The sequence below is a fragment of the Electrophorus electricus genome, chromosome 1 (assembly GCF_041902795.1).
Source record: "Electrophorus electricus isolate QZ-2024a chromosome 1, ASM4190279v1, whole genome shotgun sequence".
Classification (NCBI taxonomy): domain Eukaryota; kingdom Metazoa; phylum Chordata; class Actinopteri; order Gymnotiformes; family Gymnotidae; genus Electrophorus; species Electrophorus electricus.
In genome coordinates this window covers 44,702,713-44,729,505 of record NC_137497.1, presented here as the reverse complement: position 1 = coordinate 44,729,505, position 26,793 = coordinate 44,702,713, and the positions used below count along the sequence as shown (strand labels likewise).

General features: G+C 43.5%; 1 protein-coding gene across 2 annotated transcripts in view; it reads right to left on the bottom strand.

Annotated features, from left to right (window-relative positions):
* The window catches only part of trpa1b (transient receptor potential cation channel, subfamily A, member 1b), a 23,333-nt gene extending 19,542 nt beyond the window's left edge, over positions 1–3,791 (bottom strand). For both annotated transcript variants that reach the window (XM_081721775.1, XM_081721778.1), the window contains exons 1-4: positions 3,681–3,791; positions 1,687–1,830; positions 1,275–1,437; positions 177–352 (exon numbers count right to left, since the gene is read on the bottom strand). In XM_081721775.1, coding sequence (XP_081577901.1) covers positions 177–352; positions 1,275–1,437; positions 1,687–1,830; positions 3,681–3,716 — 519 coding nt within the window. In that variant the 5' untranslated portion in view covers positions 3,717–3,791. The remainder of the gene's footprint in view (positions 1–176; positions 353–1,274; positions 1,438–1,686; positions 1,831–3,680) is intronic.
* Between the last annotated feature and the right edge of the window lie 23,002 nt (positions 3,792–26,793).

Sequence of the window (26,793 nt, the reverse complement as noted above, 5' to 3'; positions counted from 1 at the left end):
GTCAATGTGACTTGTGCCTCATAGGAGTCAGACTGGGGATGACGCAATGTCGGAGTGTCAGTGTTCACATGGCCACGCCCATTTACACTCAAACTACGTGAAGGAAGTCTGGGAGATCTTAGCGTGTATGATTGGCAGGTGTCTAACGAGTCCATGCGAGCTCTGATTCACCTCACCTTCACCAAGTGGTTGTGGCCTTGGCTGACAGCCAGGTGCAGTGGTGCCATCAGAGCCACGGTGAGAATGTTTGGATCAGCTCCGAGCTCCAGGAGGAACATACAGCTCTCATGCTGATTCTTCTCCACGGCCCAGTGAAGAGGCGTCCTGCCCTGCTCATCCTGAGCATTCAGCTCTACACACACACACACACACACGTACATGTGTGCACAAACAAACACATGCATGCACAAACACACACATGCACTCACACATGTGCACACACACACCAGCCCAGGTCTGTGAGTGTGCCAAACTGAGCAACACTTATTTTTTCTGCATATTTATCGCTTAAATGTCCCCTGTTGTTTAAATTAGGTTGGAATGTTTATGAGACTTACAGATTACAGTGTATCATATTAGCTCTGTCCTTGCAGTCTAATAAATAATCCTGCTTTGAGGACCATAACCCTGACGTGAGTTTGTGCAGTATGTCATTTCAGAACTCTCTGCTGGCACAGAAGTCTTGGGCTCTTATATTCATGCGTGAAGATGTAGTGTGTTAATCAACATTCTGGTATTGATCTGTATTTGGGAAGGTGTGGTGAAGGAAGCTTCTGGACTGTATTCTGATTACAGAATCATAAATAAACACTGTGGATGTAGAACTATGGAGTGTGTAAAACTCAGTGGATGATTCAGAAAGGTTTATAAGGTGTACCTGGAGACAAGCGTAGCCTAGTCCAAGCCTTGCCTAATATGCATTTTTATTACCTTTTAAGCATGACCAAATTTAATTTAATACAAATGTACCAGTCTGAAAGATCTCTACTATTGGCTTGTTGTAATGTGCAGTACACAATCAAAATATTTTATCTCCATATCACCATTCATCTCTCTTCTTCCTCTCATGTAGAAATGGCCCAGTACACTTTAATGACCACGTGCAGTGGTGAAGCACATGTGGCACATTCTGTGTGAGATGATGTGAGATGATTTTAATGCGTTAACTGATGTTTATGTGTTTCCTGCAACACTGTAATCGACAGAAACACATCGCCGCTAACACTGTAATTGGTGTTAATGTGTCGTCTTTGGCATCGTAACTTTGTGCTCACCCTCTGTGCCGACTGTGTCTACTATGAGTCGAATGACGGCCAAGCGTCCTCCGCCTGCAGCGTGGTGGAGTGGGACTGCCTCCAGCTCATCCCTCCAGCCCAGCAGCTCTGGGCTTTTCTGCCGCAGGATCTCCAGGGCTGAGAGGTCACCACTGGAGGCCCACTGCAGGAGGAGGGGGAGACCGCATTAAGAACCGAAGCCCTCAAAGACGTAAGAAGAATCCAACACAAGTGAAATCCAGCGGATAATAGCACGTTCACGCATGCAGAAAGACCACACGCACACACACATTGACATACATTGTCTCTGTAAATGTTTGTCTGTGTTTGCCTTCCTTGTGGTCTCCTCATTTCCTACGAGCCACAGGGTGGTGCTTAAACTAAACAAACAGCAACTATGTCCTGAACTCACCTCAAACACATGAGCGGAAGCCAGGGCTATGTCATCGTCCTCTATCACACAGCAGTATGAGTTGTTTGGCCTCCCTGGTTTATTGGGACACATTTTGGAAGGCTGGGAAAGCAAACCTGTCCAGTGGCTATCAGTGTGATTAGACTGAGAGAAAAGGATTGTGATTATAGTTTCATAAAACAACAAGAGTACATTTGATTTTTGATTTTTATATTTTATGGACGAGTCAAAGAGATTAAGACAAATGAATAACAAGAAGACATTTTATATTTGGGTTCTTTGAGGAGGTTGTGAAGGGAGCTTTGGAACAGCATCTGAGGTTTTCATCTCATCTCAGTGCAACTCACCATCTGTCCCCCAGGCAATGAACAAGAGACCCACTATAACCAGCTATGTGACCCAGAGTACAGAACAGGTGAAATTGATTCAGAAGCCACGAGTCTCAACTGGGTACAACTGGCTATGTTTTCCAGTTGAAAAGCTTAATGATTACATTTAAGTCTGAATGTGGATGATTTGCATCTGATCTAAATGAAGTAGCACATCTAACATGGTAAATGATGCAGACTCAAGCTGAATGTTGGTTCAATAACTACAGTGAGGGGGTGAAGTTGTTAAAGTTTGTGCTTCTCTTCATGACTCACGATAATGGCAGATGGTCCCTACACTACCAAATTGAAGGAGATATTATATTATTAAAATATAATAATGATATTATGAAAAGAACTAAAGATGCACAGCAAATACAGCTACATGCGTCACGACTGGCCACACCCTAGCATCCTCGTTGCCATGGTTTCCCTGTCTCGTGCATTTGTTTAACTTTACTTCTTTGTTGTGGTTCTGTTTTCTCCGCCCTTCATGAGATGCATCTAGTTAAATATCGTTTAATCTTATTGGTACAGGTTTTTAAAATGTTATTTTGATGCCCAACGCGTGTGTGTGTGTGTTCATTCTAGTTGTTCGTATTCTTACCTTGTGTTATCATCCTCATTCTCGCTAATGTTAGTTATTTTTTCATTACTTTCAGAAACCAAATGAAACATGGATTACAAAAATCTCGAATTGCCTCCTATATCAAATGTTTTTGTAACTTACGACACTTGGACCTCTGTGTCTGTGTTTTACCACATACATAACTCTGTGATACTTCTAATACGTTTTCCTCTACATACACAAAATATCATCTTATTACAGAAAAATCAACAAATGAAACCAGCACCTGACATTCTCAACTGTCCTCTACAGATAGCACACACAGAACGTCAAGCAAATAGCCGAGTCATTAAATGAACCTTTACAAAACACCAGTGAGGACAATGATAGGGATGGATTGTTTACGAACGCAGAAAACCTCATTATTGTCAATATTAAGCAGCAACCCTGGTTGCTTGGCAATGAACAAACAAAACTAATAAGATTCTGTAAGCCCCTGTACACACACACACACACACACACACACACACACACGTCACCTAATGTACAGTCCATAGTAACAAGACTCTGTAAACACCTGTACACACTACATCTAATGTACAACCCAAAGTTCAGACCTGATCAGAACAATTTTACACGAGCCAGTGTGTGTTTGAAGTCTGAACAGTTAAGTCTAGAAAAGTGTTTACTGCTCGTACTATGAAACAACATGAAACAAACTAACAAAATCACTCTTACTGATTATAATTCCATGTTGTTATTATCTCAAAATATTACATTGAAAATAAAAAGTTTAGTCAACTAAGTTGGCTAACAACTGGCTAGATTTTCATGCAGATAAATCACAATATGCAATTCAAATGTTGCATCACACATCATCTAAAAGCTTATTTTAGAGGAAATAAAATGTTAATCAGAGTATCAAAACAGTTAGAAACATCATTAGAAATCCCTGAAACAGCTGTGTGCTCTGCCTGTCTGAGAGAGAGAGAGAGAGAGAGAGAGAGAGAGAGAGAGAGAGAGAGAGAGAGAGAGAGAGAGAGAGAGGAGTCTCATACCGTTGTGGTCCAGCTCCTGAACAGACTGGTGTGCATCTCCACCAGTATGAGGATTATACACTGTGTAAGGTCACAGAGATCCTATTACTGGGGCTCTTAGTTGGAGCTAATTTCCTGTGATGTAATCATAAACCTTTTGCATTTATGACATGAGACGTAGCTAAAACAATTCCAAATGATAATGTCCCTGGTTAGACAATGATCAGTGAGATCAAATGATGACTTGTGACTTTGAGATGCTTAAATGGTTTTTCTGAACCCAGAGCAAACTATAAAAGATGAAGTTTAGTTAGTTTTCTGCTCAAAGATATTTCAGTTCAGTGCTGAACACCACACTGCACTGATCTAATATATGTAAAGAAAAATAAAAAATATCTGCTGTTTCAAAGATAGTTGAAAGGTGTTATGCTATTACTCACTAACAGTGCTGCCCAGCAGAAAAATACATAAATCCTGTCCTTATACATAGTGAGCAGTGAAAGAGGAACTGGACACTGAGCTATGAAGGTCGTGTTAATGAGGAAATAAATGAAGGGAATGAACACGCACGCACGCACGCACACACACACACACACACACACACACACAGAGGGGAGTGCAGTGAAAAGACTGCCCCTGGTCATAAAATGAATCACAATATTGCATTTTGTTATAGAGGTATACTGTTACACTAAAAAACCTAAATACAATTTACATTAATGAATAAAATTATTTTAAAAGGGTGTTTGAAGTTAATCAGAAACCTGATAACATCTGTCATCAACAAGAAGACTCCAACATCAGCACCACGACTTTCACTATTCTGTGAACAAAGAAAAAAATGCACCATCTGTTTCATTACAGAATACAATAAACAAGAGCACATCTGTGTGAATCCAAACTTTTGTGGTTGATGAGTGTGTGGACCTCAGAGCATTAATTTAAGAAAACAGAGTATTGTTTAACAGGAGGGATTACCAGATTATATATCTCATTAACTATGGATTATGTTGGATTATACTGGATTACAGGGGATATCAAGAAGATCCCAGCACTCACTGCTAATGGGACTTTCTTGTTTACTGGATGTCATATTGCATAATAAAATGAACAATTTCGATGTACTAAAGGCACAGGGTAATATATCTAACTCTTCTTACAAAAACAATTTCCTATCAAATGAAATCATGGTTAAGGCTTCCTTCAAATCAATACAACTAAAAATTCAATTAAATGGAGTTAAAGGCCAAGGTCAAACCAAATAAAATATAACGCTTTTTACAACAGATGTTGTCACAAAGCAGCTTTACAAATGTCTGAGTCCAAACCCCCAGTGAGCAAGACATGGGTGACAGTGGCAAGGAAAAACTCTCTAGATGACGAGGAACCTTGAGAGGAACCAAAACTCAAAGAGGAGCCATCCTCCTCTGGGTGCTAAATAATAATAATAATAATAATAATAATAATAGCAATAATAATAATAATAATAATAATAATAATAATAATAATAATAATAATAGACACTCAAAGGGGGGCCATCCTCCTCTGGCTGCTAAATAATAATAATAATAATAATAATAATAATAATAATAATAGACACTCAAAGGGGGGCCATCCTCCTCTGGGTGACAACAGTCACTACAATAATAACAATTTTAGGAGAAAAATAATATAATATATAATCTCAATATAACCTCTTGTCCCGAGGTGTGCACGTGTCTGAGACCCATCCCGCAAGAGAACGTCCATCAAGCACAATGGAGAAGTAGCTGGCTGGGGGGAGGTGTGGTGGGCTACAGCAGGGGAGATCAGGGGGTGGTGGGAGTAGCCATGGCAGCTGAGATGGGTTGAGGCTCAGTAACATCATGACATCAGGGGTAGGTGAACCTCAGCAGATAGAGAAACCAGATTATTAGGCATGTCCAGGTACGAGGGGGTGTAAATTAGGGAACTATAAAATGGTGGTGCGTGTGCATCATGAGACTCCACGTTTCACCAGTTTTAGCAAAATTATGTTGTTTACCTCACCATCTCCTGCGAAGAGCAGATACGACAAACAGACACTTCTTGAGATTAATCATCGCTGTGTAAACATCATTTTGGACCATCCTTTTGACTTCAAAAAACTACCTCCAGAGCTAATCAGGACACTGAGACCAAACACCCCGTTTATCCCGACCAGCGCCGAGACCGTAAACATAGACGGGGTAAGTGGGGTAAGAAGTTTGTCTGCTGGGCTGAGGCTAAACCCATAACAACTGTGCCCTGGAACACATCAACAGATGTGTGGACAGAGTGAAAACTCACAAACAAATAAAACTGCTCAAAGCAAGAGACCCTTCAGGTCTGGAGACCAGGAGACTTACAGGTCAGCCAGAGCCAAGCTCAGAAGAGGTACCTCAAAAACACTTCAAATCCTCTGACTCTCAGCATATGTCCCGAGGCTTACAGCCAATCACTGACTCCAAACCAGCCAGTTCTGGGCCCCCTAAGAACCGTACCTCACTCCCTGACAAACTCAACCACTTCTGTGCTCACTTTGACAAAGAGGCTTTCTCCAAAACCTATCGCCCATAAGATGAGCAGCCTGTTACAATCTCCACCGCAGATGTCTGCTGCACTCTGACACACTTCCCTACTCCCAGTTCCTGGTCCCCATACTTCTCACCTGGTCTCTCTCCATCGTCAGTAAGAAGCTTGGCTTCTTCCACCTATAGAGGCTAGACAGAACCCTGGCTCAAAGTTCCCTCCACCTCTCTTATAGACTCACAGTCACATCTTTTCCGGCCCCTGTAGAAGGTGTGGTCTACACTTGCAAAAAGGGAGTTGGTTCTCAAATCTGCTACATTAACGTGATGTCCACAAATTATTATGTGTGAGTGACATGCTGCCGAATTCTGTACTGGTAATGCTATGAAGAAAAGGTACAAACACAGTACCTGACAGGTATAACCGCAGTACCTGACGGATACAACTGCAGTACGTGACGGGTACAACCGCAGTACGTGACGGGTACAACCGCAGTACGTGACGGGTACAACCGCAGTACCTGACGGGTACAACCGCAGTACGTGACGGGTACAACCGCAGTACCTGACAGATACAACCGCAGTACGTGACGGGTACAACCGCAGTACCTGACGGGTACAACCGCAGTATGTGACGGGTACAACCGCAGTACCTGACGGGTACAACCGCAGTACGTGACGGGTACAACCGCAGTACCTGACGGGTACAACCGCAGTACGTGACGGGTACAACCGCAGTACCTGACGGGTACAACCGCAGTACGTGACGGGTACAACCGCAGTACCTGACACTGGCCACAGTTTTTCCAATTTACAGCACAGGCAAAGGACTTGATTGATACTGTACTGATACTGTTGAGCAAGTTGTTTTAATGGAAATAGTTTTAGACTTTGCTGGAGGTTTGTGCCCCTGATAACAATAGACTCTGAGGACTCGTAGATCACTTGGGACTTAATGGTGCCTAAGATCATGACGAGATATGGAGAGGCAGCAGATCAGATTAAGATCATGTTTTACGCTCTCACAGACAGTACTGCACTGTCAAATATTTTATTTTATGTACTTTTTAAATATTTACTTTAATTTATTTCTGTTCAACATTATTGGTTACTGTTTAAAACAATTTAATGATTTTTATTTTTGTCAGGACACAAAAAACACATGGGAAATGTGGGAGCTAGTGCTGAAGGAACTAAGAAATTTACATGAAACATACACAGACCAGAAAAACACAAAACACAACACAGACCAGAGACACACAACACAGGCCAGAGAAACACAAAACACAACACAGACCAGAGAAACACAACACAGGCCAGAGAAACACAACACAGGCCAGAGAAACACAAAACACAACACAGACCAGAGAAACACAACACAGGCCAGAGAAACACAAAACACAACACAGACCAGAGAAACACAACACAGGCCAGAGAAACACAAAACACAACACAGGCCAGAAAAACATAACACAGGCCAGAGAAAGACAACACAGTCCAGAGAAACACAAAACAGAACACAGACCAGAGACACACAACACAGGCCAGAGAAACACAACACAGGCCAGAGAAACACAAAACACAACACAGACCAGAGAAACACAACACAGGCCAGAGAAACACAAAACACAACACAGGCCAGAGAAACACAACACAGGCCAGAGAAACACAAAACACAACACAGACCAGAGAAACACAACACAGGCCAGAGAAACACAAAACAGAACACAGACCAGAGACACACAACACAGGCCAGAGAAACACAAAACAGAACACAGGCCAGAGAAACACAACACAGGCCAGAGAAACACAAAACACAACACAGGCCAGAAAAACACAAAACACAACACAGGCCAGAAAAACACAACACAGGCCAGAGAAACACAAAACAGAACACAAACCAGAGAAACACAAAACAGAACACAGACCAGGGACACACAACACAGGCCAGAGACACACAAAACAGAGCACAGACCAGAGACACACAACACAGGCCAGAGAAACACAAAACACAACACAGGCCAGAGAAACACAAAACACAACACAGGCCAGAGAAACACAACACAGGTCAGAGAAACACAAAACACAACACAGGCCAGAGAAACACAACACAGGCCAGAGAAACACAAAACACAACACAGACCAGAGAAACACAACACAGGCCAGAAAAACATAACACAGGCCAGAGAAACACAACACAGGCCAGAGAAACACAACACAGGCCAGAGAAACACAAAACACAACACAGGCCAGAAAAACACAACACAGGCCAGAGAAACACAACACAGGCCAGAGAAACACAAAACACAACACAGACCAGAGAAACACAACACAGGCCAGAGAAACACAAAACACAACACAGGCCAGAAAAACATAACACAGGCCAGAGAAAGACAACACAGTCCAGAGAAACACAAAACAGAACACAGACCAGAGACACACAACACAGGCCAGAGAAACACAACACAGGCCAGAGAAACACAAAACACAACACAGACCAGAGAAACACAACACAGGCCAGAGAAACACAAAACACAACACAGGCCAGAGAAACACAACACAGGCCAGAGAAACACAAAACACAACACAGACCAGAGAAACACAACACAGGCCAGAGAAACACAAAACAGAACACAGACCAGAGACACACAACACAGGCCAGAGAAACACAAAACAGAACACAGGCCAGAGAAACACAACACAGGCCAGAGAAACACAAAACACAACACAGGCCAGAAAAACACAAAACACAACACAGGCCAGAAAAACACAACACAGGCCAGAGAAACACAAAACAGAACACAAACCAGAGAAACACAAAACAGAACACAGACTAGGGACACACAACACAGGCCAGAGACACACAAAACAGAGCACAGACCAGAGACACACAACACAGGCCAGAGAAACACAAAACACAACACAGGCCAGAGAAACACAAAACACAACACAGGCCAGAGAAACACAACACAGGTCAGAGAAACACAAAACACAACACAGGCCAGAGAAACACAACACAGGCCAGAGAAACACAAAACACAACACAGACCAGAGAAACACAACACAGGCCAGAAAAACATAACACAGGCCAGAGAAACACAACACAGGCCAGAGAAACACAACACAGGCCAGAGAAACACAAAACACAACACAGGCCAGAAAAACACAACACAGGCCAGAGAAACACAACACAGGCCAGAGAAACACAAAACACAACACAGACCAGAGAAACACAACACAGGCCAGAGAAACACAAAACAGAATACAAACCAGAGAAACACAAAAGAGAACACAGACCAGGGACACACAACACAGGCCAGAGAAACACAAAACAGAACACAGGCCAGAGACACACAACACAGGCCAGAGAAACACAACACAGGCCAGAGAAACACAAAACAGAACACAGACCAGAGAAACACAACACAGGCCAGAGAAACACAAAACAGAACACAGGCCAGAGAAACACAACACAGGCCAGAGAAACACAAAACACAACACAGGCCAGAAAAACACAACACAGGCCAGAGAAACACAAAACAGAACACAAACCAGAGAAACACAAAACAGAACACAGGCCAGAAAAAAACAGAATGGAACACAGACACAGGCTATGATGGCAGTGTTAAGTCCCTCATAAGTGTATGAAGATGAACCAATGAACTGTATGAGTGAGCAACATAAACCGTTTGGAGAATCAGGCGAGAATGATGACCAGGTGTAGAGGTCAGTATTCAGGGAGGCATCACAGAGAATGAGCCAATGACACGCTTCTGTAAAGCACCTTCAATAGCCTGGCATATAAAATATGCTCTATAAATACCGCAGCCTTACTTTGACATTATCTCCTTTCCTCATTGTGGACTTAATGGTTTGTGTTTATGTTTCTTCAAGTAAGCGTGAGGAGGGGAGGTCCACTGAGGGGTTTTACGTGATACATTACTGCAGCATTTCCTCCATAATTTACAGCGAGCTTCCCATGAATGTGCCCACAGAAACCCAGCCTTCCACCTGGCTGCTGGACATGTCCTGCTGCCCACTGGCACTGCCCAGTGCTTCCAAGCTTGGCGGAAGGTCTACACCATTATTCTTCATGGCCATATTTCAGTCAGAGTGTAGTCTGGATGGTTTAACGGCCTGGCATATGCTCCCAATGTTTGGCTAGCTATGCAAAGCCAAGCAAATCAAGCAACACTGATGTACTACATACAAAGGTGTAAATGTTTTGATAAATACCTGCTCGTAGGCTGCCTGGTTTCCTCTTTAATGCTGATGTTGTGTTTCCGTATTAGTGATGAAGGAATGATGACATAATGTAAGTGTAATAATGAATGACTATATCCAACACAGTAAAAGGACAGTTTAATTTAAGCTGGTGTAGATTTTATTAAACACACATGTAGAGTTTGTAAACATGCTTATGTAAACTAAACAATTCATTAATTCTATTCATAATTGCAGGACAATATTTGTTGCAAGGAACATCACTATATAGTAAGTAGTCAATAGTACTCCTGCTGACGTCAGACGTCTCCAACGCGGGGAAGGTCGAGGCGAACTCACGTGCGAAGTACTACTACGCTGGACATGAGAGCGCCCAGAATTCAAAGAGGGGGAAGCCATAACGAAAACAAACAAGACAGTGAAAATGAATGATGTAATTAAAGTAGACAAAGACTGGCGCTAACAGATCAGGAAAACAATGTAGACGAAAGCAACGAGACAACGAGCAGTGGACAGGAAAGCAGAAATAAACTAGACAAAACTGAACCGCGATTAACGTAATGGAAACTGGAGTACAGACAGAAAGCACGTAGGAACTAAACGAGAGAGATACTTAAACAGGAGGAGAAACCGAGTGAGTAACTTAAACTTAGGATGGAGAGAGCAAGAGCAACGTCACCAGAGTCAGAAACAGGTAAAGACGTCCACATGGAAAGTAACTCAACCTGGAGCGTAGCGGGAAAGAGCACAGGAAAGTGGCAAGATAACACAAGATAAACCTAAACAATGAGCAACGAGCAGAAGCCGCAGAGCCAGGGCTTAAACGGACACGCTAACGAAGACTAAACAAGGATCAGCCGGAGCTAAAGGGGAGCAGACAGGACAACATAAAACAAGGACGTAATTAGGTTCAAGGAAAGAGGAAGAACCCTTGAGAGGAACCCAGGCTCAGAGCCTGATGGAGATGAGCCTATCAGGCAGAGGGGAGGGACTGGGGCAGATGGAGATGAGCCTATCAGGCAGAGGGGAGGGACCGGGGCAGATGGAGATGAGCCTATCAGGCAGAGGGGAGGGACCGGGGCAGATGGAGATGACCCTATCAGGCAGAGGGGAGGGACCGGGGCATATGGAGATGAGCCTATCAGTCAGAGCGGGAGGGACCGGGGCAGATGGAGATGAGCCTATCAGGCAGAGGGGAGGGACCGGGGCAGATGGAGATGAGCCTATCAGGCAGAGGGGAGGGACCGGGGCAGATGGAGATGAGCCTATCAGGCAGAGGGGAGGGACCGGGGCAGATGGAGATGAGCCTATCAGGCAGAGGGGAGGGACCGGGGCAGATGGAGATGAGCCTATCAGGCAGAGGGGAGGGACCGGGGCAGATGGAGATGAGCCTATCAGGCAGAGGGGAGGGACCGGGGCAGATGGAGATGAGCCTATCAGGCAGAGGAGAGGGACCGGGACAGATGGAGATGGCTTCACAGTGGGTGCGCTTGGCTAGAGGGTAGGTGAGCAGAAACTCTTCAGTGTCGATCTTGAATAAACATTAGAGGGGCAGTTGTACACATTGGCAGACAAAAGAATCAGAGACATTCAGATCTTTACAAAGCTCTGGACAATCATATATACAGTGATTTAGAAAGTAGTAAGTCCTTCTGTCTTCAAATATCATTTATGTAGTGTACATCAGTCTCAGTACTGGAGCCACTGCTAGTGGCTGCAAGTAACAGGCTCATCTGCCTCTAAGAACATTTTTTTATCAGACACATCAGACAAAATTGGACAAAACTGACAGCTTTCAAGATGGCTGTCGTTAACTAATGATATTTAGTTATTAAATTATTAGGCTATTGTGAATAAAAGACAAAGGGGCTGATTGAGTCATATATTGGGTACTAAATTAAGACACTTTGTGTATTCACTAATCCACTTATCACGTGCATAAAAATAAAAAAAAGAGAACACTGGCTAACAGATTTTGTCCCATGGAAAAAAAAATATCATTTTAGTATAATGAAATATTATAGTTGGGACGGCCCAAGCAGGACGCACAAATGTCTCTCGCCAGACATTTATTAAACACGATAGATATTACGGCACTCACGTCAAACAAACGGCGAACAATAAACACAATAAAATAAAGCACAAGAACATAAGCATGAGAGCAAAGCCCAAACATGAGTGAGCACACAAACACTGACGTGAACACGAATAAGAACAATGACCGACAACTAATTACGCATAAGGGGGTTTAAAGACATACATAACGATGTGGACAACAAGGTGCAGGTGTGTGATAACGAGGGGGCGTGGTAACAAACAAGGGGGCAGTCACAAGGAGAACAGTCAACCATGATGCACATGGCACGCCGTACCACGTGGGAAGCGACAAGGGGAGGGTGCCGTTACAATAGTACTACAAGGTCCACCTATTAAAGTTTGGTATCTACATCTCTGGTATCTACCTGTACATCCTCTGCCACATTAACAGCACTTGCCTCGAATTGCTCACACTGATGTCACGGTTCTTCTTTCTTATGTCAGACTATGCGTGTTCTCAGTGAGCGTGTGGGAGTGTGTGGGATATCCAGCCCAGAGTATACCCAGAACTCTGTCCCCTATGTCAGATCACTGAAACACTCTAATCATATTTACTCTTTCAAGGAAAAAAATCCACCCACTTTCAGTAAATACAACGTTTACCGTAAATCCGAACATTAATAATACGAAATAGAGTAGGTAACTTAAAAAGTGAAGCACTATTTAACATTATGTCAGTTTTAGCTGAATCCTATACCTTATTAGCCTTTTTTTCAGTTGTGAAATCGCAGTTAATGAAGCAGTTGTATTAGATATTTTTTCCATCTTTTGGAATTAAATGGTTTAAATGGTTCTGTCAAATGTGCAGTCTGAATATCATATTTTATAATGGTGAGCCAGTCCAAGTAGTTATAACCTGCTATTAGCTAAATGCCACAATGTCACTTTTATATCTCATTATTAAACCAAACACAATCACTTTATTGCATCTCTGAACAATTTTGTACAAATTGCTCTTCAGTCATGTAATCTTTTCTCACGGAACAAAGTTCTGTGCGTCAGTGCTGAAGTTCTGCAGTCGGGCCCAGTGAGCAATCCTTACTGCTCCTCTCCTGGGCCATATTTCAGGCTCCTGTTCCTTATGCAGGACAGTCATGTAAGATTCTCTCCCTGGAGGAGATCTTTAGGCTGTATTCCAACCATTTAAGCAGGATTTACAGATACTATGGAGTCCCTAATGTCATATTTTAAGTATTTCCTCTCGTTCACGTCTAATAATCGCTGTGTTTCCCCTGGTGACGCTTCCTTTATCTTAATGGTCCCCTCCTTCTCTAATCAGAAAACCATGAATCTGGATTCCTCTTCCTTTATTTTCTTTGGTTTATACATCTGTTGAGAATGAATTACACCTGTAACCTGAACTGTACACCTGGGTTACACCTGTAACCTGACAAGTATTTGTTATATGTATTTGATTGTGTTGCCAGTCTATAAACTGCTGAAACATCTGAAATTTTGTTAATATGACAAGGGCTGTGTATAGTGATGTGAAAACTACACAACTAGAGTTACGCAATGAAGACAGACAATGAAGTGGCTATGTGGCACAGTGTTTAGAAAACATCGATTTTCATTTGAGGACTGTATTAAAACAAGACATACTGTAAGAAACAGATGTAATTATATCTCAGCCCATAAGGAAACAGATTGATTTTTATCTGGACAGAAGATGAAATTCCACAGGAAGTGCCTTATAGATTTAAGGTTGGGAATCATTTGTGGTGGGTCATAAAGTGCTTCCCCTCTCTCCCCTCAGGATTCAAGCTGCAAAGACACTCACAACCTAATAACGCCTATTCAGTGCTGTTATATGGACGATGGCCGTGCGTTAGGAGCACATTAGCCACAGAAGTGTCGATCAAAAGGAGAAAATCTAAGGAAAATCGCAAACCATCAGGCTGTGCAACATAATAAATCATTTATTAATGACCAGATGAAGGAACAGGAGTGTTACAGATGTACTGATGATATGTAGAGAGACTCACTCAGTGGAACTCAGTGGAACTAGAGGACAGTGTAGTAGCTCCGACATGCACGCAGAAGCCCTTTCTTCAGTACCCTGCACAGGCAAAAGTGTTGCTGCACCAATACAAGTGCTTGGCCTGGACACTTCTGAAACCTGAGACTGTGACCACAGAGGTTAATGACCCCTTTTATAGGGCTCAGACTGCTGTGGCTGAAACCAGCTCACTTCACCAAATGAGAGAAGTGTAAAACCGTGGACAGGAACTCTGTCTCTCCTTCTCATGACACTTTAATCTTATTTACTGACTTTTCTCCATCTGTTATGGAGTTTTTACACTGCTCTAGCTTAACCATGAGCCAACTCCAAAGCACCCCAGGTCTGTCTGACCTCTGTGTGTTTGACATGCAGGGACGCACCACTGAGCGAGAGGCAGATAATGAGAGCCCTCCCACAGCTCAAGAAGTCCAAGAGCAGAGGTCACAGGCGCATGAGCAGAGGTCACAGGCGCATGAGCAGAGGTCACAGGCGCATGAGCAGAGGTCACAGGCGCAAGAGCAGAGGCCACAGGCGCATGAGCAGAGGTCACAGGCGCAAGAGCAGAGGTCACAGGCGCATGAGCAGAGGTCACAGGCGCATGAGCAGAGGTCACAGGCACATGAGCAGAGGTCACAGGCGCATGAGCAGAGGTCACAGGCGCATGAGCAGAGGTCACAGGCGCATGAGCAGAGGTCACAGGAGCATGAGCAGAGGTCACAGGCGCACGAGCAGAGGTCACAAGCGTACTCGGCTGTGTGACAGAGTAAAGGAGTATGAGAGTGTAAAACACCCTGCGCTTACCTTGCCATGGACACCTGCCAAATTATTTTATTTAATATAATTTAATTATTAATGAAGATGTACTGGCATTATTTTTGATAACCCTCTCATACATTAAAATAGAAGCTTGAAAAGTGTGTCATAAATAACTAACTGACCAGGTGAGCTAGTGTAGCGTGGGAGACAGAACTCAGCTCATTGGGACATTGCCACCTAGTGGACACTGAGAACATTAAAAATCCACACTGGTTATTGCGAGGACCTTGTGAATTTTTCATTGCAGATGTATTATCTGAGAACCATATAGGCATGTCTAATTCAAACCAACCCAAAACAACGCCGCTCTGTAACGTAACAGTGATGTTTGTTTCCTTCACTATCTGAAGGTTTGTAATTGCCTAGTTGGACACACACACACACACACACACACACACACACACACACACACACACACACACACACACACACACACACACACACACATAGCCCCCACATAAACCAGGTGCTTTCATTATGAGGGTGTGCAGTAGTGAACTGACTTTCAGTGCAAACAATGACAAACTAGCAATAAATAAAAGATGACTCATTTACATACGCTGAAGCAATTACTGCAGAGATGAGGGGTAGCGAGGTGTATGGTAGAGGAAGCTGGGCCGTCAGGATACACTCCTCGATTTATGATGTCCTGTTCATGGCACGTTACAGCAACTGATCCATAAACGTCCATGAGGAGCTGATCGCAGATAAATGAACCCAAAGTTATGCACCTTCAGTACATTGTAAATAATGCTTGAATCTTTCAGCAGGGCCCTCTTTCATTTTGGGGGGATTTCTTTAATATAAAAGTGTTCATAACATCCCCTCTGAATGCATTCAGTTTCACATACTGGATCCCCACAAACATCATGGCTTTTGTAGGGCAATGGCAGCTCAGTGGTTCAGGTACTAGACTAGCAATCAGAAGGTTGCTAGTTCAAGTTCCCACTGTTTGGGCACTAAGCAAGACCCTCAATTACTCACATTGTATTTAGACATACTTGTAAGTCACTTTGGTTAAAAGTGTCAGATACATGCTGTAAATGTAATTCTATCATCTAGATCCCCACAGACTTTAGAGAATACCAGCTGATGAAGGGCATGTAGATGTACCCCTTTGCGCTGATGAGCAGGTGGAGCAGTACAGTGGGTGTGGGTTGGGAGCACTGGTAGAGACAGATGTACTGCGACCAATCAGAGTTTGGCTCTGAGCCCTAATGAAGCTGATTGTGTTCCCTCTATGAGTGTATGTGCTTGTATGTGTATGAATGGGTATGTGTGTGTGTGTGTGTGTCAGAGGGTGTATTTTTGAGTGTGTGCACATGTTTCTGTTTGCTTCTGTGTGTGAGTGCATGCACATGCATGTGTGAGTGTATATGTGTGTGTGTGTGTTTGTGTGCATGCATGTGTGTATGTGCGTGTATGTGTGCGCGTGTGTGTATGTGTGTGTGCATGTGTGTGTGCATGTGTGTATGTGTGCGTGTGTGTGTGTGTATGTGTGTGTATGTGTGCATGTGTGTGCATGTGTGTGTGTCAGAGGGTGTATTTTTGAGTGTGTGCACATGTTTCTGTTTGCTTCTGTGTGTGAGTGCATGCACATGCATGTGTGAGTGTGTATGTGTGTGTGCGTGTGTGTGTGTATGTGTGTGCGTGCGTGTGTGTGTATGTGTGTATGCGTGTGCGTGTGTGTGCGTGTGTGTGTATGTGTGTATGTGTGTGTATATGTGTGTGCGTGTGTGCGTGCGTGCGTGTGTGTGTGTATGTGTGTATGTGTGTGCGTGTGTGCATGCGTGTGCATGTGTGTATGTGTGTGTGTGTGTGTCTGTGTGTATGCATGTGTGTATGTGTGTGTGTGTGTGTGTATGCGTGTGCGTGTGTGTATGTGTGTGTGTGTGTGTGCATGCGTGTGCATGTGTGTGTGTGTATGTGTGTGTGTGTGTGTGTGTGTGCATGTGTGTGCGTGTGTGTATGCGTGTGCGTGTGTGCATGCGTGTACATGTGTGTATGTGTGCGTGTGTGTGTCTGTGTGTATGCATGTGTGTATGTGTGTGTGTGTGTGTGTGTGTGTGTGTGTGTGTGTATGCATGTGCGTGTGTGTATGTGTGTGTGTGTGTGCATGCGTGTGCATGTGTGTGTGTGTATGTGTGTGTGTGTGTGTGTGCATGTGTGTGCGTGTGTGTATGTGTGTGTGTGTGTGCATGCATGTGCATGTGTGTGTGTGTATGTGTGTGTATGTGTGTGTGTGTGTGTGTGTGTGTGTGTATGCGTGCGTGTGCGTGTGTGTGTGTGTGTATGCGTGTGTGTGTGTGCATGCGTGTGCGTGTGTGTATGTGTGTGTGTGCTGAATGTATCAGACAGAACAGGCTGACCTGTGTGTGGGCACCACTCTCGGTATGTGGGCAGCAGTGCCAGGGAGAGGGTCCGCCAGGCATGTGAGCTCACTGTAAAACACAATCACTGCTTTCACACCTTCTGCTGCACTGAACATCCTCCTTTCTCCTGTTTTTCTGGCCCTGGTCCTTCTGTACTGCATTGCTGCAGCTGTGCTTTCCGACTCTGCCTGTGACTTATTGATTTTTCTCCCATGTCTTTGGCTAAGAACATCCAGATTGCAATCACAACTTGTGATCTAATCTCTGTGATTTGAGCAACAGTTCTTCCATTATAGATCCTGCTTACAGCTCCTTTGGAGTCAAATGCATTTTTAAAATATGATGTTTAAGCTCATTTATAAATGCTTAATCTTTCATAAGATGCTCTAGCAGTTTCCAAATGGCAACGCTGCTATTAGCTTCAGATAGGTGATGCCCATCTTGGCGTAATTCTGTTACTTTAGATTTCTACGTTGTGATTTTTAAGAACTTCCTGTTAAGACATCTGTCCCCATTAGTAAACACCAGCTTCTGTTTCTCTAGCTGATGCAGTTTCTCTGCATTTGGCATCTTTCAGCATGATTATTTAAGTTTTTTAACCATTCATTTTGTTCAAAAACAATGATTTGGTTTTTCAGAAGGAACTCGTGGTTGCCTTTAATCTGCGTTTTCCATCACTGCCCAAATGCAGGTTCCACCTCCGTATTATTGCCCTGCATCCTCGGGCGTTTTAGCCTTTCAGAATCTTCAGTTCGAGTGTAAAGTTTTGAACAAAACATGACATTAAAAACTGAGCACAGCTTCCTGAGTACAGAGCGCGCGCCTTTTGGAACTGATGGCATAGACCCGTCATGGACTACATCTCTACACATATCCTCCAGTTACTGCATGTTGGGTTGTCTGCCAACAGGGTTAATAACCATAATGATCTGCCCTGACTGATACCATAACCACTGTAATCTGCCCCGAGCTGTGGCACTGCCACGGTCTATAACCCCGTGATAAGCGTGCACACGGTCCCTAAATAAGACTCCTTGGTTTAGAGCATGAACAGGGTCACCGTCTTTAGTGGGGGCTTGTAACAAACATTAAGGATCACCCATGTTTAGGGGTGTCCCTTCTCCAATGCGACAAGCAGCCTTCTGGGATACGCCTGTGCTTGTTGGGACCTGTAGACTGATATGATTATTTGGATTTATTTATTTATACAGTTTGTTTGCTGGTTTGGAGCCAGTTTTTAAATGGAATTTAATATTCAAAATGTGGGTACAATAGTTTAATGTCACGGATATATATGTAGTTTATGGACACAATATACTGAAAAAAAAGTCCGTTTTTGATAAGAAAGGATCAAATATCTATAGCTTTGTAGACATTGGTATTGCATTGAAAGAAAAAAAAAACAGCATGTTTGAGTTAAATGTTCAAATTTAAGGGTTATAAGGGGTTATTCCTTTCACCCTTTCACATAGTCTAACGAGAATCTCTCTATTAATTATTGAATGACTAATTGCATATATTGATAAAATATATTGACTCAATAAAGCCTAGATGTGCAGAATGTCATTAATATTTGAAAGCTGTATAATTCAATTTTGCTGTACATGCAATTGTACTCAAGTGAATTGAAGTGCATACTGTCCCAGCTTAGAGGTTATGGAGAAGTAATGAAGGTTATTGAAGCCAGAGGCCATTAGCTATATGGAACATGTAACCCCTGGATATCCTCTGGCTTACACACTGCTTCATAACAGTTTCCACTTCCATGATTTCCCATTTGCATGATGGAAGCCATATAAAGTCCAATAAAATGTTAATTTATCAGTTGAATACCCTGGAGGAATTCAGCTTTAGTTCAAATTCAACCTTGAATGATGACGAATCCCTGGTTGTTCTGAAAGGTCGTGTGGTGTAAACCGGGCTTCCGGCACTCGCTGGCCCAATTCAGGCCTTCGCAGGTGCCTGCCTACTGGGACAGGCGCAACCTGGCTGGCCTTCACAAGCTGGGCTTGAGCTCAGATCCACTGTGGGACTGGCGTAGGGTGTAAACAATTCCAACCTGAACTGAATCTGCACCTTTTCTATTTAGGGAGGTCCAACAAAGCAAAGGGAAACTGAATAATTTGGAATTACAAAACATAAAAATGTCACCATCTCACACAGAACTCAACACCAGAATAAAGATTGAATTAAACATGGAGAGATGTATATTTTGTGTAATTACATTGTATTAATTAGCTAACTCTGACAGTTTAATGATGTTAACATTATCTAGACGTTCCTCTAGGTGTGGATTACACATGTGGAGATACAGAAACAGACTCCCCAAAGACTGGAACCCTGAGACAGACTTTGCTGGCCCCATTTCTGCTCTTCCATCCTCACTGGGAGGTGTCTGGTCTGTGATACTGACTAACGCAGAGACTGTGTCACTTAATCAGACTCTGAGAGAACGCCCAGTCTGACTAACGCAGAGACTGTCCCACTTAATCAGACTCTGTGCCACAGTGTTCAAACCACTCAAACCCTTCCCAGTCCAGATTATTGGGACTGAATTTTTTTTATGTGTGTTAATGAAAACAGAAGTGCTAAATAAGAAAAACAAAAACAACTTTGTGCCCCTAAGAAGATATAAACAAACACTGATTAATGTTTATTAATGGAGTTCCCCAATTAACATTAAATTGATTACATTGATTAATGGGGTTCCCCAATTAACCTGAAATTGACTACATTGATTACAGCCTTAGTCTAGTTCCCTAAATAACCTGAAATTGATTACATTGATTACAGCTTTAGTGGAGTTCCCCAATTGGCCTGAAATGTATGGGAATGAATGCTGTCCTCAGCAATAAGGCCGGACCTTCACGAGAGCAGCTTGGCTGCGTGTCCATGCCCCGCCGTGCCGGCCCTCCCAGGATGACTGGGGTGGCACCCAACTCTCCACGACAGCATCACGTGGGCGGTGGTGTCGACGGGCTGCGTGTGCTCTGTGGGAAGGACCTTCCTGGCCCACACGCTCACGAGTGTGGAGCTAGTGTGCAACTGAGAGGTCTCTTTATGCCTATGAATAACACTGGATTGAGAAAGGCAAATAAAAATGTAACAATAAAAATTCAAATGATCTTTCATACATATGTTAGGTAGGCCTCAAATCATACATATTGATGTATGGAGAGTTGGGCCAGGGTGTTTGGTCTCAGTGTAAATGTTATAGCAATGGTACCCAATAACCACAGCATGCAGGAAGCTTCTTGGTTAGATGACACCAATCTGAACAGGTAATTGACTGGTGTCTGATCACCAGGATCCAGATGGCACATGTTGTTGTACTCTGCTACAATGGCCTGACAGGTCAGTGTGAGCTGAGCCCACATCTGTAGCTCGTAACACATGGCTGAATCTCTCATGGCATCCAAAATCTGAAGGGTCTGAGAGTCGAAGCAAAACGGCTTCTGAGCTACAGCGGCTACAGAACACATGAATAAATGAATAAAAATGTAAATCACCCTGGCAATAAATGCATGCAAAATAAAGAGGAAAAGAATTTATATAGGAGGAAAAAAAGCAGCGTGACTCCAAGCAATCAATTTAAGACTGGTGTCTTGTATGTAGTCTGTCCGAGCAACGTGTGGCCATGCATGAAGTGTGTGGACCGGCAGGAAATGGGCAAAGATGTTCTCAGTAATAGCCATGAGTGCCATTAGCAAGAGGAGATAATGTTCTCTTTATTTAATTTAGACTTAATACAAAATGAAAATCATGAATGCTGTTTCTTACATCAGTGCTAATAAGCTTTTTGTCTAATGTTAATGATTCATCTCTTTTCTATTCATTTGTAAATCTACTTTGTCTACATTAAAACCATACTGCAGTCATCATACTTGTGACAGGGAGGTTAAGCAGGATGCGGGGACGAGTCGCAGAAACAAGAACATATAACTCACAACATAGCCGCAGGATAATGACTTTAAACATCGACACCACAAACACATAAACAATAGACATTTATACACATATACTAATGACACAATGAGGAGCAGGTGTGAGACACAGGCGTGGCCACATTTACGAAAACACATACACACCAGGAGACTTTCGGGGGGAGGGGCCGTACCGTGACAATACTAAAACTACACTATAGTCACTATACCCACTAAAACTATACTATAGTCACTATACCCACTAAAACTACACTATAGTCACTATACCCACTAAATCTATACTATAGTCACTATACCCACTAAAACTACACTATAGTCACTATACCCACTAAAACTACACTATAGTCACTATACCCACTAAATCTATACTATAGTCACTATACCCACTAAAACTACACTATAGTCACTATACCCACTAAAACTACACTATAGTCACTATACCCACTAAATCTATACTATAGTCACTATACCCACTAAAACTACACTATAGTCACTATACCCACTAAATCTATACTATAGTCACTATACCCACTAAAACTATACTATAGTCACTATACCCACTAAATCTATACTATAGTCACTATACCCACTAAAACTACACTATAGTCACTATACCCACTAAAACTACACTATAGTCACTATACCCACTAAATCTACACTATAGTCACTATACCCACTAAAACTACACTATAGTCACTATACCCACTAAAACTACACTATAGTCACTATACCCACTAAAACTACACTATAGTCACTATACCCACTAAATCTATACTATAGTCACTATACCCACTAAAACTACACTATAGTCACTATACCCACTAAAACGACACTATAGTCACTATACCCACTAAAACTATACTATAGTCACTATACCCACTAAATCTATACTGCAGTCATCATACTAAAACTACACTATAGTCACTATACCCACTAAAACTACACTATAGTCACTATACCCACTAAAACTACACTATAGTCACTGTAACCACTAAAACTATACTACAGTCACTTTACCAACACTAAAAACTAATGTCAGGATGTTCTCCACAATGTGTCCAGTGCAGGTTTACTGGGGGTGAATGAATACCACAGCCAAATCAGGCAGCATCAGTAACCAAACAAGAAATTTGACAGGGCAGACAGTCCAATGACACCATGTGATGGAAATAAACCTAAATCCAAAACAAAGCTTCAAACACAAATAAAAACACCAAGAACTAGAGCTGAACCAAGCCGGGAGTTTAACTACATGACAAACAAGGCATATAGCGATGAACACGTGATAAAACCGGATGAGGACTCTGGAGATGGTGACCTCTGGAGGCAGGGAGCGAACTGACAACCGGAGTGCAGTAATTCATCCCTGCATAGCAGAATTTTGAAAATCTAAATAATAAAATTGGTGGATTTCACAGTTTTTGCTGAGATTTGGATACTTAAACTATACTTCAAGATTCAGGTATAAGGAAAAAATATATTTCTTTTCCCATGATAGATTCTGCCTCTGGCGCCGAAAGATTAAATTTTCACATTATTTCACAGGCATCATTAATGAAGCACAATTAATTTTGGGTCCTAATTAGGGGTAGATGCCTATAGCAAGACAGAGGCTGGCTGTTCCTTCACCAGTGTGATACTGGTAGCATGTCTTGGGACTTCCAGTCCATGCTGGGACAATATAATGGGACAATATAAAACACAAAATGTATAAAAGTTCTACACTGAAGCTAATAACAGCACTCCAGTTTATGAGTTGCATGTGTGCTTCTGAAGACAAAATCTATGGGCTTGAATATGTCGTTTAAAAAATGATCCCACCTTAGCTTGGAGCAGAGAGCTCGCGTTCTAATTATGCCCTTAGCCAGGCTGCCATAGCCTCAGGAAGCAAACAGCACTGGCTGCTAGATAGCAGTTGTTGTCGACATTCACTGTGTAACTCCAGCACAGGAACAAAGTGTGTGTGTGTGTGTGTGTGTGAGGGGGTTCCCAGAATGCTGATGACATGCTCAAAGAGGACATGTGCTGTGAATGCGAGGAGGATGGGTTTAACTGAAGGACACTGGTGTCTGGTGTGCCCTGATTGAGGCTAAATATAGACGCACCGGTAGCTGGGCGTCACTGGGTAATTCGCTCCCCACATCCACCGTTGTGTTCCCTTTTTCCCCACTCTTCATCTCTGGCAGACAGACTTGCTCCTTAATGTCACCTCTCAGCCTGAGCTGTCCGTCACTCCGGGTCTCCTTCATTACGCAAGCTGATAGAGACCGCCCCCCGGGCCATGGCTCCGCCCAGCCATCTCCACTCTACTGGAGTGGAGCTGGTTTTATTCCTACAGAAACCTCTGTACTGGTTATGATCCCAGTGCAGAAGGTACAGGTCCGTGTGCACCAGCTCACTGACGGACATGCCACTGGCAGACGCAGCTGTCCGCTTCACCCCGAGCGCCGCCATAACAAGCATGTTGTACACGTGCTGCTACGGGACGTCTATATTTAGCAAAGTGCTCGACATCAATTCAACTCTTATTATTATAACTTAACAGAGAGACTCCTCCTGTCTCGGCCTTCTGTAGCTCTTCAATTACAGCCATTCTCACACACACACACATACACACACCACACACCGTACACACAAACACACACACACACACCACACACCGTACACACACATACACGCACACACACCGCACCCACACTGGTCTGTGGATATGTATCACACATGGATACGCACCACACACACACACACACACACACACACAGCACCCACACTGGTCTGTGGATATGTATCACACATGGATACGCACCACACACACACAAACACACACACACACACACACACACAGCACACACACTGGTCTGTGGATATGTATCACACATGGATGCGCACCACACACACAAACACACACACACACACACACACACACACAAACACACACACACACACACAGCACACACACTGGTCTGTGGATATGTATCACACATGGATATGCACCACACGCACCGCACCCATACTGCTCTGTGGATATGTATCACACATGCACCACACACACACACTGGACTGGCGCCATCTTTCTTATGTAATTTTCTGAACTAAATCAATCAATTTTATTGATAACGCTATTCAGTATTTGCTCTGAGGCATAACTAGTTTGCTGTGCCAAAATATTACTTGTGCATTATGCTCAGATTGGTGTTTCTATGGCAACTGCCTACACACACTTGCCCACATGATACTGAGTATTAAACAAATACCTTCCAAAAATGTGCTGTAGTCTTGGAAACTCCGAATGCTTTGGCACAAAGTTGGTATAAAATTTATAATTAAAGCTACATAAAACTTCAGACCTGGCAGATCCAGGTATAAAAGTACCACATACACACTCACACACACACACACACACACCCACACCCACACACACACAGTGCTCAAGCTGTGGACTGCAACACTCATACTTCATGAGGGGTTTTTAATTTTTATAGCATGTCTTATTTGTTATTTCTATCATCTATAATATTTTGCTGACAGTAAACGCTGAAGATGAGTAGATCACAGATCAGATATCTGTTCCCACCTTACACTCCTCTTATTGATCACTTCTTGCTTCCATTTTTTCACTGAATATAATAAAACTGAAGCAATACACAGACATTCACTTGTAGGCATGAGTGGACTGAAAATGATTACCAGTGTGTCAATGCATTTATCCAATTGATTTCATCTTTGCCATCCTGTTCTTCAGAATTACAGTTAAGGGGAACTGCAATAGAACCAGTGTTAATCAATACAAGGTATTGATCACATGTCATTTGCAAAAGCACATGGTGGCATAAGCAATTAAGTACATCTTCAAATTCAAAGTGCATCTTCGAATTCAAAAACAGCTCAGTGGAGAAAACGTTTGGTCTGACACCCGAAGCAACGGTTACCTCACAGCTGAACTTTACAGTTATATACGACCTGCTTTCTGGCACACAGCACCCACACGATGGCAGGATCAGACATTCTGCAACTTAATCTGTTCTGTATTAATCTGAGCGTCTGAACTGGTTCTCTTGTCATAGCCTGAACTGAAGTCATGAGTGTTTATCTGTGCTAGACTGTGGTATGTTTTGAAGTCCCTGAAAGTGTGGAACCTGTAAGTGCGGTGTAAATATCTCCCTGTCTAGTAACTCCAGTAGACTCCTTGGACTTTATGAGAGCTATAGTTAACAAAATGCCCTCTTGAGTTCTACGAACCGTTTTATTTGTGTTTACCCAAGCTGAAGAAGAAGAAGCCTGATGAATCTCAATTTGGCTGTGCAGCTGTGACTACAACATAGGGTATGCTTTCTGTCAGAATGTGATTGATGAATATTCGTGAATATTCATGAGATCATTATTTATGTAATCATTGCTTTGCTATCTTACAGGCACACTCACCTTGTACACTCCAAGCTCCTCCCCTGCCCTGGAGATGTCAGTCACCACAGTTTCCCTCTACACAGGGCTGGAATGGCAACCTCCTCTCCTCACCATCCGTCTATACTTTGTGTTTATTTATTTAACACCACAAGTACAGTTGCAGTCCCCTCCATGTGCCTATATGCACCTACACCCTCCACCTTATCCCTCCATCTGCCCTCTCCATCCCTCGCCTTCTCCCCCTCTACTCCTCCCCACCACCTCCCCCTCTACTCCTCCCTTCCACCTCCCCCTCTACTCCACCCCTCCACCTCCCCCTCTACTCCTCCCCTCCACTTCCCCCTCTACTCCTCCCCTCCACTTCCCCCTCTACTCCTCCCTTCCACCTCCCCCTCTACTCCACCCCTCCACCTCCCCCTCTACTCTTCCCCACCACCTCCCCCTCTACTCCACCCCTCCACCTCCCCCTCTACTCTTCCCCACCACCTCCCCCTCTACTCCACCCCTCCACCTCCCCCTCTACTCCTCCCCACCACCTCCCCCTCTACTCCACCCCTCCACCTCCCCCTCTACTCCTCCCTTCCACCTCCCCCTCTACTCCACCCCTCCACCTCCCCCTCTACTCCTCCCCTCCACTTCCCCCTCTACTCCTCCCCTCCACTTCCCCCTCTACTCTTCCCCACCACCTCCCCCTCTACTCCACCCCTCCACCTCCCCCTCTACTCTTCCCCACCACCTCCCCCTCTA